General features: G+C 34.7%; 1 protein-coding gene across 1 annotated transcript in view; it reads left to right on the top strand.

Moving 5' to 3' along the window:
- Lrp1b (LDL receptor related protein 1B) overlaps positions 1-13178 on the top strand; it is a 349921-nt gene that overhangs the window by 201048 nt on the left and 135695 nt on the right. The window contains exons 29-31 of the mRNA XM_076928219.1: positions 3563-3692; positions 5375-5481; positions 5806-5938. Coding sequence (XP_076784334.1) covers positions 3563-3692; positions 5375-5481; positions 5806-5938 — 370 coding nt within the window. The remainder of the gene's footprint in view (positions 1-3562; positions 3693-5374; positions 5482-5805; positions 5939-13178) is intronic.

Raw genomic sequence — 13178 nt, 5'->3', positions numbered from 1 at the left:
TTTTCACAAGCAGTGAGGAACTTCTTTCATGTTCCTTACCATCTCTGCCTTCACATGCCGTTTATCACACACTATCATGACATCTGTGCTGTCTCACAGCTAGATTGAGTTTAGTATAGCTTCCTCTGAGAAGCCTAGTCTAAGCAGTTGATGTTTGTTTGTTTTAAAAGTCAATATATATTTTGTTATTGTAGTTTAGATAGTAGTATTTTATAATAGCCTGTGAGCTCATAAAATATAACAATAAACCCCTTTTTATTATCACTTATGAAAGTCTCTGGTAAGTAATAATATTTTAATATTTAGGAAAATATAGGAAGCAAATCCCAATTATATGAAGTCTAACATATGCCTGTTAGCAAAAAATAAAATTAAAAAATAGCAAATACAGGTTTTTTTTCTATAGCCCAAGGATTAAACTGGAAAGAACAGCAATGATTTACCTTGTTCAAGCTGGAAATATCCATAGCTGTCAGACAGCTAAGACACTTGTCAGAGAGGAAATACTACAGTTTTGGAAAAAAAATAGAAATTATTGCACCTGAGAAAAATATTAGTCCAGAAAGATATTTGAGCAGAATAGCTCATTTACATGAAAATTCAGACCAGGTAGGTGAATAACACTCTTGTTTTTCTCCACAATGAACTGAGGGATGACTAAATATGTATATATTCTCTGACTTGACTTCTCTTGATTTCTTCAGTGTCTGTTATTATGTCTACATTTTCATTTCTGAATTTGTTAATTTGGGTCTTCTCTCTCTACATTTTAGTTAATTTGGATATGGGTTTATTGATCTTACTGATTTTCTCACAGAACCAACGCTTTGTTTAATTACTTATATTTTGTTTGTTTGTTTGTTTTTATTTTACTCATTTCAGCCCTGAGTTTGATTATTCTTGTTGCCTTCTCTTTTTGAGGGTCATTTCCTCCATTTATTCTGGAGCTTTCAGGTGTGCTGTCACAATCTAAATTATTTTTAATGTGCACACTTAGTGCTATAAACTTAAAGGCATTAAATAAAAATTCACCTAAATATCAAAAAAAAAAAAAAGATGTGAAGATCTTCTACTGTCATGGATCATTGGAATCAACATACTAAAAATTGCAGTCCTACCAAAAGCGATTAACAGAAACAATGCAATCCCCATCAAAATTCCAACACAATGATTCCAACATAGATCTTCACATGGTAATTTTCAGCTTCATGTGGCAACACACACACACACACACACACACAGCACAACAAAACAACAAAAAGAGTATAGCTAAAGCAATCCTAAAGAACGAAAGAACTGCTAAAGGTATTATCATCCCTGATTACAAGTTTTCTATAAATCTATTGTAATATAATAATAATGGTAATGATAATGGTAATAATAAAAGTACTGACATAAAAAAACAGACACATCAATCAATGAAATAAAAAGAAAACACTTCAAAAGAAACACTTCAAGAAAGGTTCAACATTCTTAGCCAACAGGGAAATGTGAATTAAAATTACTTTGAGATTTCATTTTATACTTGTCAGAGTAGAAAAAAATAAAGAAATACCATTGCTAGCCAGAATGTGGAGTAAGAATAACACTCATACATTGTACTGTATCCATTGTGGTTTATATAGCCACTATGTAAACCAGTGTGTGGTGGCTCCTCAGAAAAAGGGAATCTATCTACATCAAGTTTCATATAAACCCTATGTGATAGTTTGAATTAAAATGACTTCCATAAGCTCATAGGGAGTGGCCTGATTAGGTGTGGCCTTGTTGGAGTAGGTAAGCCAGTTTTGGAGAAAGTATGTCTCTTGGGTGTGGGCTTTGAGATTTCAGATTCTCAAGCCTGGCCCAGTGTCTCTCTTTCTGCTTCCAACACAGATATAGAACTCTTGGCTACTTCTCCAGCACCATGTCTGCCTCTGGGATAGCATAACATTAGTAGACTACACCGATGAAATTGTTAACTTGCCCCAATTAAATATTTTTCTTTGTACACACTGCCATCATTAGATGTCTCTTCATAGCAATAAAACTCTAAAAGATATAAATTGGTACCAGGGTCTGGGTTATTTTTGCTATAGGCTAGACCATGATCTTGTTTGAAGGAATATGGACTAGAAAATGAATTGTACATTTAAGAAGGACTTAATGAGTCATCCTAGTAGGGGCATGGAAGACAGCAGTACTGAGGAATTATTTGTACTGCAAGACCTGTCTCAAAAGCTTTCAGAAGACCATATAGATAAGTGGCCTAGACATATCTTGTGATATTTTGACAACAAATGTAGCTTGTTTTGCCCTTGTCTGAAAAGTCTGTCTTAAGTAGAGATTTCAAAACAGCCTAGTGTTGACTGTGTTGTGTGGTTATTAGTAGCAAGTTTAGTTAAGATTTTAATGAAAAGAAACAACCTCGAAAATGAAAAATACATCTACAGTTTGAAGCGAAACAGAACTTTGGGAAGTATAAAAAGACTAAAGAAAATACTGATGTTAAATGGAATAACAGGAGTGATGGCCTAAGAATAAGACTCCACCCAGCTAAGCTCCCAACTTGTGAGAAGTAGTTATAGATAACTGAAAAGAACATAAAGGAAACAATGGGGTATTGTAGTGCATACAGTTAATCTCAGCACGCTGAAGGTAGAGGCTGTTGGATTTGCTTCGCTCATGGAAATGTTGTATTGTGGCATTGGACTTTGTCAGTCACTGGAAGTAGAAAGGACTATAGTTGAGAATTTCATTTTCCAGTGTATTCCTCATCTTCTTCAGGTGAGATGTTCTGAGCCCTGGAGCTACACTGTAGCAGTCAGATAATTGGCCTCTTTCCTAAATGGATAATAACCCAAACATTTAAATTTGCTATTTAAATTCATGACATTTTAGCCTAGTTGACTGATACCAGTCCTGGGATGCCAGTCCAAAATATAGCTTATCTGGAAGCAACTGATGGTAGAGATAATAAAAAGACACTTTCCTAAATTGTACTGACTTCAATATAAGGCAAGAAAAATAAATCGAAGTTTTCTTCTAATACAAGAAATGCTAAGTCTTATTTTACTAAAAGCAGTTTTAAACATGCAGGTGTTATTCCACAAAGGAGAATTCTCCCTGTATTGTGCTTGAAAACACTAATTATCTTTTAAAAAATCATGTACAGGTTTTCTTTATTTATTTATGTGTACATTTGTATTTGCACATGTGTGCAGGTGCTCTTGTTGGCCAGAAGAAGGCACAAGAACAATTAAAGAAAAAGAGGCCATAAGTTTAAGAGGAAGTGATGGGGGTAGGAGATAGGGGGAGGAATATGTGAGTAGTTGAAGGAAGGAAAGTTAAGGAATGAAATTGTGTTGTTGTATTTTAAAAAATAAACTTTTAAAAATTGAAAAAATAAAATTATACAAGGAGAAAATTGGAAAATTATCATCACTTTGTCATACTCATGAGCCAGCAATGAGCATATAAGGTTTTCTATGCAGGTTTTATGGCTTCATAAACATTTTTAGTGTCTGTTGAACTTTTCAAATAATTTTCTTTAAAAAATTAATCTATGCATTATACTTGACAGAAAAATTGTGAAACAAGTTGTTCCAAGGATCAATTTCAGTGTTCCAATGGCCAATGCCTGTCAGCAAAATGGAAGTGTGATGGACATGAAGACTGTAAATATGGAGAAGATGAGAAAAACTGTGAGCCAGGTAAAGTGATAATAGAGCATCTGCCTTAGTGATTGTTCTAAACTTGATGGAATTTAATTCACGGCAATGATGACAGAAAACTGTTACCCAGACATACATTGTACCGGAATTTAGAGATCACATAGAGTATCTGAAAATAAAAACTTCATGTATCTTCCTATGTTTCAAAGTCATTTTGCTAGATAAAATCAGTCCTTATTTATGGAATCCAAATGCCAGGCACCCATATTTGATTTCTGGTTCCTCTACCTTACCACACATCTTTGAATATTTTCCCTTATAACAATATAAAATTTGTTTTGACTGTATGATGACGTTTTTGTCATAAAATGTAAGGTTCTGAAAAAGGCAGCAACAGTTAGATAGGCCAGCTGAGAAATAGATTTTATTTGTATTCATGTCTCATACCAAGTCAGATGAAAATTAGAAAATTGTCTAGGGTATAGAAAAATAATGTATTCCATATATTTCTCTTCCTTAAATGCAGTTCTAAAATATACTCATTAAATATACAATACTTATCTAGGTATAGCAATTACATTGTCTTCTAGGAAAAATTCAAAAGATCATACTGTCATTTATGTATAAATACAGAAACATAAACTTGGGAGACAAGATCAACAAGAGCTTAAGAAGCAGCTTACTCCAGCTGGGAACCATATTTCTGATGGATCACATCTTTATTTTTTTCTGCCACCAGATGCATTCTTAGTCATTGTATTAATCACATTCACTGGACAAAACTGTTGTCTAAAAGAACTGAAATACAAGGCAGACTTTTACACCTTTGCCTAAAGTGTAAATCAGACCACAAAGTCATTGTACAAATAATTTTGTATATCATTACCAAATATAAGGTCAAACTCTACAAATCTCAATATGATTTTTAAAACCCAAATCCATAGTCAAAATGCAGCTTTCATAAATTATATGACAATTACTTAAAACTAGATGATGACAATAATTTATCCACTTGAAAACTCTGCTTAAGGAAAAACAAAATCAAAACAAAAAACTAGTCAGACAGTGGTGATATACACCTTTAATCCCAGCACTGGGGAGGTAAAAGTAGATAGGTGTATCTTTGATTTTGAGGTAAACCTGGTCTACAGAGTGAGTTCTAGGATAGCCAGGGCAATTCAGAGAATCCCTGTTCTGGTAAACAAAAACAAAGCAGCAACAAAGACAAAAGAAAGTAGAGAGAGAGAGAGAGAGAGAGAGAGAGAGAGAGAGAGGAAGAGAGAGAGAGGAAGAGAGAGAGAGAGAGCAACTATAAACTCTGTAGGCTCAGTTAAATATTATCTTTAAGTCTGAAGACAAAAATCTTCAAATATGTATCACTAGATCCCATGCCAAAAAGAAAAAAGAAATTCACTTTCTGTTTTATATATAGCATATATAATTGAAACAAACTTACAGCTACTTAATGATTTTGTAGCTTAAAAATAGATACTTTCAAATACTTTAAAATTGTGAGACACTTAACTCTTCAGGATCTATGGAATAAGATCTCAATGTATATTTTTTATTTAGTTTATTGTGTTAAATTCTTACTTCACATCCCATCAGTAGCTATTCTTAATTTGTTCATGAATCATCTTTCTATATTCTTTTATATATTTTGCCTTCTAAACCAGTTATTTTCATTCCTATATCTAAACTTCAGTTTTATAATTGTTTAGCCTTTCCTGTCTGCTCATCAAGTGAATATATGTGTGCCAGTGGAGGGTGTCTGTCGGCATCTTTGAAATGTAACGGAGAACCTGACTGTGTTGATGGTTCAGATGAGGTAAAAATCTATTATTTGATTAAAAACTGAATTACATAATGCAAATGCAATAAAAATAAGCAGAATTTTGGCTATTAGCACTGTCTCTAATGTTTTATGTTATATATGAATTTAATTTCTACAGCAAATATAAGGTCCTTCATGCTTCATATAGAGACTTTCTGTATCCTAAAGCACAATTATTTGTAGAAGTTGTGTTCATTAGGATAAATAAAATTAATCTCACTCTATAGCAAACATCCACTATGTGAATTTTCTGGTGACATTGCCTGTAATTCTATCATCATTAATAAAAACTAATGTGTGCCCTTTGTGTTTTAACAGCTGGACTGTGTGATAGAATGTAAGGAAGATCAGTTTCAATGCAAAAATAAGGCATACTGTATTCCAATTCGATGGCTGTGCGATGGAATTTATGATTGTGTTGACGGCAGTGATGAAGAGAACTGTGGCAGAGGTAAGGCACCGTGTGTGTGTGTGTGTGTGTGTGTGTGTCCCCATGAATAAGAGGCTAGATAGTGTATCTATAGAACATGCAAAGGATGGAATTTATGAATAATTCTTTTAGTTCTTTCTAGTTCTATTCCATAATGCCTTGCTCTAAATGAGAAAAATCCACAAATTTTTGATACAAAATATAATCTCCAAGTATCCACAGTGGGAAAAAGTCACTCAGATGCAAGTGTTTATACAGTACCAGATGGAAGAATGTTTCCAGGCTAGATATGCATTGGGTTTGTCATAGAGTATGAGATATAGTGGATACAGCTTCTGCAAAACAATTAGCCTTTGAAGAGGCTGAAGGCTCTGTAGAGTCAGGACACTGTCTATGTAAGGACATGAAAAGTATCCACAGACATAGGGCACAGCCTCTGGAAAGAGAGTGCATAGACTATGTAGATTACAATGTTTCCAGCAGCCCAACTGCACAAGTGTTGTCTGTGCTCAGCAAGTACCTCCCTTCTATGTGACTTTCATACTCTGAGAGAACAAGAAGAAAACATGGTTTATTGGATTGCACACAGTTGTTACGAGTATGATATGTAACTTGTAGCTGGTGCAAAAGACTTTTGTTGTTGTCATATTGTTGGAAAGATGGGTTGTCATTTTTTCCAATGAGGATGATGTTTTTTAATTTTAGAATACAGTATTTTGCAGCTTTGGGAAGACCACTTTTATATAGTAATAATTTGGGTATAGATCATGACATTAAAAACAGCCAGTTGTTAGTATAAGTTAATGAAAGGTATAATGAATGTATGTTGTAAAATTTAAAATGATCACAGGTTATTTTTGCTCAGTAGCTTTGATGTTTAAATTCAATATTTAATAACTTGATCACAGCTTTCTCTCAATGAACTTTACATTTTAATACCTGGAACATGATTAACAGAGATGATACTGCCACAGGCTCCCAAATATTAAAAAAAAAAAACAAAATTTGCATAGTTTAAATACTTATGTCTCTTAAGATCAATTGCTGATGATTAGGTAATATCTCCAACTCACACCTGACAAGGTCTTATGCTAGGAAAAAATTCAGTCCACTTCAGGACAGTATGGAGAACTGGAAAATACAGTCATCTGAAATAGCTATCTATCTTCAGTTGTCCTCACACTCTCATTTTATAGTTGATCTTTTCATGAATGGGAGTCTCATGGACCACGTTGTAGTACCAACTCTACCTCACTCTCATATAAAAGGCTCTGTAACTACTGCTTCGTGAATAAGCTAATCCCTTTTATACTCAAGGTGACCACTGTGCTAGTACAGCAAGGGTACTAGTGCTTCAGGAATACTACCCAACTATTCATCAGTACAAATCATTTATCAGGTCTGACCTGTTCCTCTTAACTTCACGCCCTATGTACTGATGCTTCATTGTATGACATCCTGAGAAAATTGGAAATTTCAAATATCTTTCATATTGAGGTGAATTCTACCTAATGGTTCACAGACTGAAGGAGTTGAATATGTACATCTGATCACTTTCATATGACACAGCCACATAGGCCTTGTTTCTTTATTCACAGGTTCAACTTCACAAAGGTTCTATGAGTCTAGGCAATCATGTTTAAATACAATTTGAATTTTCGCATTTATATTAATTCCTCAAGGATAGACATGTTTACAAACTTAGTATTTCTTTTAATCTTAAGAAAGTAACTTTTATATTGGATAAATATTTCTAAAAATTTTGAGGAAATGGAAAACCAAAATAAGCCTCCCCTATATTAAAGTTGAATTTCACCTGCCACCTTGAGTTTGGATATTTGTACTAGCAAATAGTGGTTTAGAAGTTAAGAAAGTTGTGTGTCTGTGTGTGTGTGTGTGTGTGAGTGTGTGTGTGTGTGTGTGATGTATCATTCAGTACATAAAATACAAGGATAAGAGCAAAGTGTCCTCGTTCTTATTCCCAGCAGTCCTACAAAGGGCAAATGTGTGCATGCCAGTAACACCAGTGTTGCAGGGACAGAAATGAATAACTCTCAAGGGGTTATGACCTAGTCAGTCCAGCCAAGATGGTGAGGTCCAGGTCCAGTGAGACACCTGTTCTCAAGGGACTAACTATAAGGCAGTAGAGGAAGCTGGCAAGTTTACCTCTAATCTTGCACACACAACCAAATGTTCCCACATATGCATACTAGCATAAAACACATTGGTGTGTACTAGTGTACAAAAAACACACATACAAGATTCATCATGACACGTGTTTCCAACGACTCAACTTTGATTACTTAGTTCTCAAGAATAACATTCCAAATCTGGTAGAATTAACAAGCAATATTTGCATTTTAAAAGATAGAATCTGTTGTCCCAAAGAACCTGATTCCTGTTGTGGTTTGAACTTTCATTCTTTGTTCTACTTCTTCTGGCATCTATGGAAAAATGATTGGCAACATTCCTTGATCAGACACAAGCTCAAATTATGTAAACTATTTACATGCTTTGTAAAATATTACCACATATTAAAGCTCATGTCAACCCTAGTCACAATGAGAACTCACAACTGTTGCTTCCTGTGTGATCCTCTTGACCACCTTTCTAGTGAAGGTCCCAGGAGCTCAGTTATAGTTCAGATATGTCATTGTTAAGCCTTGTGTTATGTTCTCTACTTTGTAAATAATCACCTGTTGAGCTGATCATAAATAAAACTAGGAAACTGAAAAGTTAATCTAGCAAATTTCTATAAATTTTACTTTTATTCTACTTTTGTGTGCCTTATGGCATTTGAGAATTAATCACTGTAACAGACTCCGAATTTTAAGAGTCCTATGATGCATTGTTTGATATATAAAATCTTTGTGGCACAATCTGAAATCATTACTAGGTGATCACAAAATCCTTTAGCTTAATTTTACAACTATGATCAAATTTGTATTTCTATTCTTGATAAAAAAAACCAGTGTGATGGCCAACACTATTCTGGGCATATGTAAATAAAATGGTAACTAACTCAATAGCTTAGGAAGAATACTTCTACTTCTACCAACACTGATATGCTACAAACAGAACTGTGTAAAAAATTAAAGTATATCAAGAGTTCATAACCACCTTTTAATCTAATTTGTTGAAAAGATACAGTGTGCCATGAGATTAGTAATTTAAACCACTCTTATCTGAAAAAATTTGACTGTATAATCCATTGATTTTGATTTTGAATTAAGGCAACGAATGCTGGAACCTGATATTCATGTTCTCTGTTTCTGTCTGTCTGTCTGTCTGTCTCTGTCTGTCTGTCTGTCTGTCTGTCTGTCTCTCTCTCTCTCTCTCTCTCTCTCTCTCTCTCTCTCTCTCACACACACACACACACACACACACACACATACACACACACTCACACACACCTTCATGCATCCTTCTCCCTACTCCCTTTCTATTTTTTCTTTCCTTCTTCTTCCCACCCCCTTCCTGCTCCTCTTCTTCATCTGGAAACTCAGTGTCTCTAGGTAGCTTTATAACCTATGTTGGCCCCACAGTCAAGTACTTCTCATCAGTCTTCAAACTACTGGAATTAAGGCAATTAGCAATACACTAATAAAGTATTCATTATCCCTTTATTATTAAAGGTCACCATGATTTCTTTTGTATTGTTTTCAGAGACAACATATTAAATGATTATATGTTAGGTTGTACTGGTTTTGGTAATTGAGATTACTTTTAGATTCCAGCATTTTAGAGCTTAGCATTACAGATATTTAAAACATAGGAGAATTTCAGGGATCAGTGTAGAACTTTGAAGCCTGACACAGTGAATGTCAACCAGTCAAGTCTCTGACTAAATAATAACCTGACCAAAAATCCTGACATTGTGTGTCTTTGACATCTATGGATCTCAATGATGGCAATATAAACTGAACACATGTGACTTTTGAAATTTTGCAGAAATTTTTAGCCCGTGATTTAACTGTTGCTCAAATTTCTGAACAGTAAATATATCCGTATCTCTCTTCCTCTAAGCTTGTCTGTAATTGATCATATTATGTTGTTTTTAAAGTCAATTATGTGAAATCTGCCAAGTCTCCCTTTTGCCACGACCTTGCTTTGTAACTCAAAACAGGCATAAAAAATTCATTAGCATTTTCTAATAGGAAAAAAATTTATTTTTTAATCTTAATTCTGAATTCAAATCTCTGTTTTATTATTGGGTAGTACTTATGAATATAGGTTTATAATATAATTTGTTTTGCTGTTGTCATAGATGCCAATATTGAATCTCTGTCAATTTAAGAGGTTGTTCTGAGAAGTACAGGATACCACAGTTCCAATAACCACTGAAGTCTATATTGGACTTCTTATCTGTCCATCCACAGTACCCAAATGTATCAGTTCATTAAAGTTTCTGTGCATATAATATCGACACATATAGTTTATATTCTAAATGTTATATATTTCCTATAATTTAAATTTTGTGTGAAAATGTTAAACATATAAAAACAATGCCTGATGGTACAAATTATATAGGAAGAAATTAATAAATGGATTGACAAATTACTTTTGCCTATACAAAACTATTATCTATGTTCCAAAAACATCTTTCGCAGTTACTATAAAATACTGGTGCAAAAGTAGGACAGTGTTTTAGGGTTTGAGGAAATTAAAAATTGTTTTATTTTCTTTTTTGAATAGAAGTACAAGTTAAATAAAAATTAATATACTTTAGTGAATTTCATTAATACGTATAACAATTTTAATAAAATCTCACCTCCTGCTCCTCCCTCTGCTCCTGGATCTATCTTCCTCCCAATTACAGGTTGTCATAGTTACCATCATCTTCCTTCTTCTCCATCCTTCCTCCTTTCTTTTTTCCTTCCTCCTCTTACTTCTCCTCTCCTGTTCTTCTCTATAGTTTATTAAGCTCAGTTTCTGCTGCTAATATACTCAAGGGTATAGGGCTTTTAACTGGAGCATTAGTGACCTACCAGAAGCTTCATGTTTAAAAAAACAACAACAAAACCAAACAAACGTTACCTATTACTGTAGAAGCCATTAACTGTAAACTTTCGGGTATGGTTGTGGGGCTTATGAGGTCTTCTACCATCCATGCTTGAGTATTTATTTGCTTGATCTTTTTCAGGTTTTGAACATGTAAACAAAATTGCTGAGTCCATGAGTTTGTCCCATACAGAAGGCTGTTCTGTAACCCTGTTTTTCATTTGATTTTTTTTCATATTTTTTTTTGTTTTGGGGGGGTTTTAAGGGGGATAGGATTATTTGTTTGCTTGGGGTTTTTGAGACAAGGTTTCTCTGTGTACCTTGGGCTGTCCTGGAACTCTGCAGACCAGGCTGGGATTGAACACACAATGATCTGCTTGTTTCTCCCATCTGAGTGCTAGGATTAAAGTCAAGCACCATAACCACCAGGTTTTGGACAAAAAGCCCTCTACTGTGAATTCTGTAAGCTGCACTGTTATACAAATATAGAGATAGCAGTGAAATGACTTTATAAAGCAATCAATACTATGTCAGTGTGACCAAAAAAAATAGCAGTAGGTTCACTCTTAGAAAAAGTAAGCTCCTAAGCCATGAATTATTGGCCAGACTTATAATACTACACTTCCTCATATAGATGGGCAATAAATTCAATCAGAGGGCAGTGGTTACCCCCATAGTATCTATACCTTTATTATTATGTATATGGGCATATGTTGTCATGCTAGTCATTACTATAACTTGCAGATTTGTTTATTTGTTTGTTTGTTTGTTTTACACTCTAGATTTTATTCCCCTCCCAGTACACCCTCCAACTGTTCCACATCCCATGCCTCCTCTCCTGTCTCCATGAGGGTGTCTCCACCCTACACCTCATCAGACCTCTAAACTCCCTGGGGCCTCCAATCTCTTGATGTTAATTAGGTGCATCTTTGACTGAACCCGGACCTGGAGGGCTCTGCTGTATATGTATTGGGACCTCATATCAGCTGGTGTATGCTGCCTGGTTGATGATTCAGTATCTTAGAGATTTGTGGAGGTCCAGGTTAATTGATACTACTGGTCCTCCTACAGGGTTGCTCTCCTTCTTAGCTTCTTCTAGCTTTCCCCTAATTCAACCAAAGGTATCAGTAGCTTCTGTCCATTGATTGGGTGTAAATATCTGCATATGACTCTCTCAGCTGGTTTTTGGGTCTTGCAGAGGGCAGTCATGATAGGTCCCATTTTGTGAGTGCTCCATAGCCTCAGTAATAGTATCAGACCTTGGGACCTACCATTGAGCTAGATCCCATTTTGAGCCTGTCATTGGACTTTCTTTTTCTCAGGTTCCTCTCCATTTCTACCCCTGCAATTCCTTCAGACAGGAACAATTTTGGGTCAGAGTTTTGACTACGGGATGGCAATCCCATTCCTCCCTTGATGCCCTGTCTTTCTGATGGAGGTGGGCTTTACAAGTTCCCTCTCCCCACTGTAGGGCATTTCACCTAAGGTCCCTCTCTTGGAGTCTTTTAAAGAGGGTGAATTGATAACTTTTCTCCTACAGCCACCTTCTATAGCCAACTTCTGATATTATTAAAACTAGTCAGTAAAAGCAAAGGTTCATTGTTAATACCAACTTGATTTCTCCATTTCCTATGACTAAAATATATGTATGCTGTCTTCTGCAGAAATAAGGATGTTTTAAAAACTTATATGGAAACCTACTATTTTATAACCTTCATAAATATGTAAGCATTTTATAAATTATATACATATATATGAAATATAATCAACCAATCAATCATACACACATACACAAACACACACACACACACACACACACACACACACACACACACGAGATTTTAATTGGAGTTAACCTACCCAGGGAACAATGCTCATCCCAGAAGCTATACTTTTAATACTTTACCAAAAAAGAAGACTAACATCAGGAATGATATAAGTCCTCTCAAATTGTTGATTGGACCTGGGGCAAAGAACACCCCAAAAATATAGGTTATTGCTATTGGTTTTGGTTGCCCAACAGAATTTGATGATTAAAGTTAATACTTTAAAACATACAAACCTGTAAATTGTAGTCAAAATGTGTTAAATTGAAGGTGATTTATATTCATAAACAAATCTTCTGTTATTTCTTAGTATTCTCTAAACATTATATATGTTTGACAGTAATATAAAGATGTTTTGAATTGTATAATTAAGAACAAGCCTTTTGTTCAAGACAAGTGTTTAGAAACTGCCTGTTTCTGATATTATGCTGGAA

The sequence above is a fragment of the Arvicanthis niloticus genome, chromosome 2 (genome assembly GCF_011762505.2).
Source record: "Arvicanthis niloticus isolate mArvNil1 chromosome 2, mArvNil1.pat.X, whole genome shotgun sequence".
NCBI lineage: Eukaryota > Metazoa > Chordata > Mammalia > Rodentia > Muridae > Arvicanthis > Arvicanthis niloticus.
Note: the sequence above shows the minus strand (reverse complement) of the source record. Positions and strands in the feature narration are given on the sequence as shown.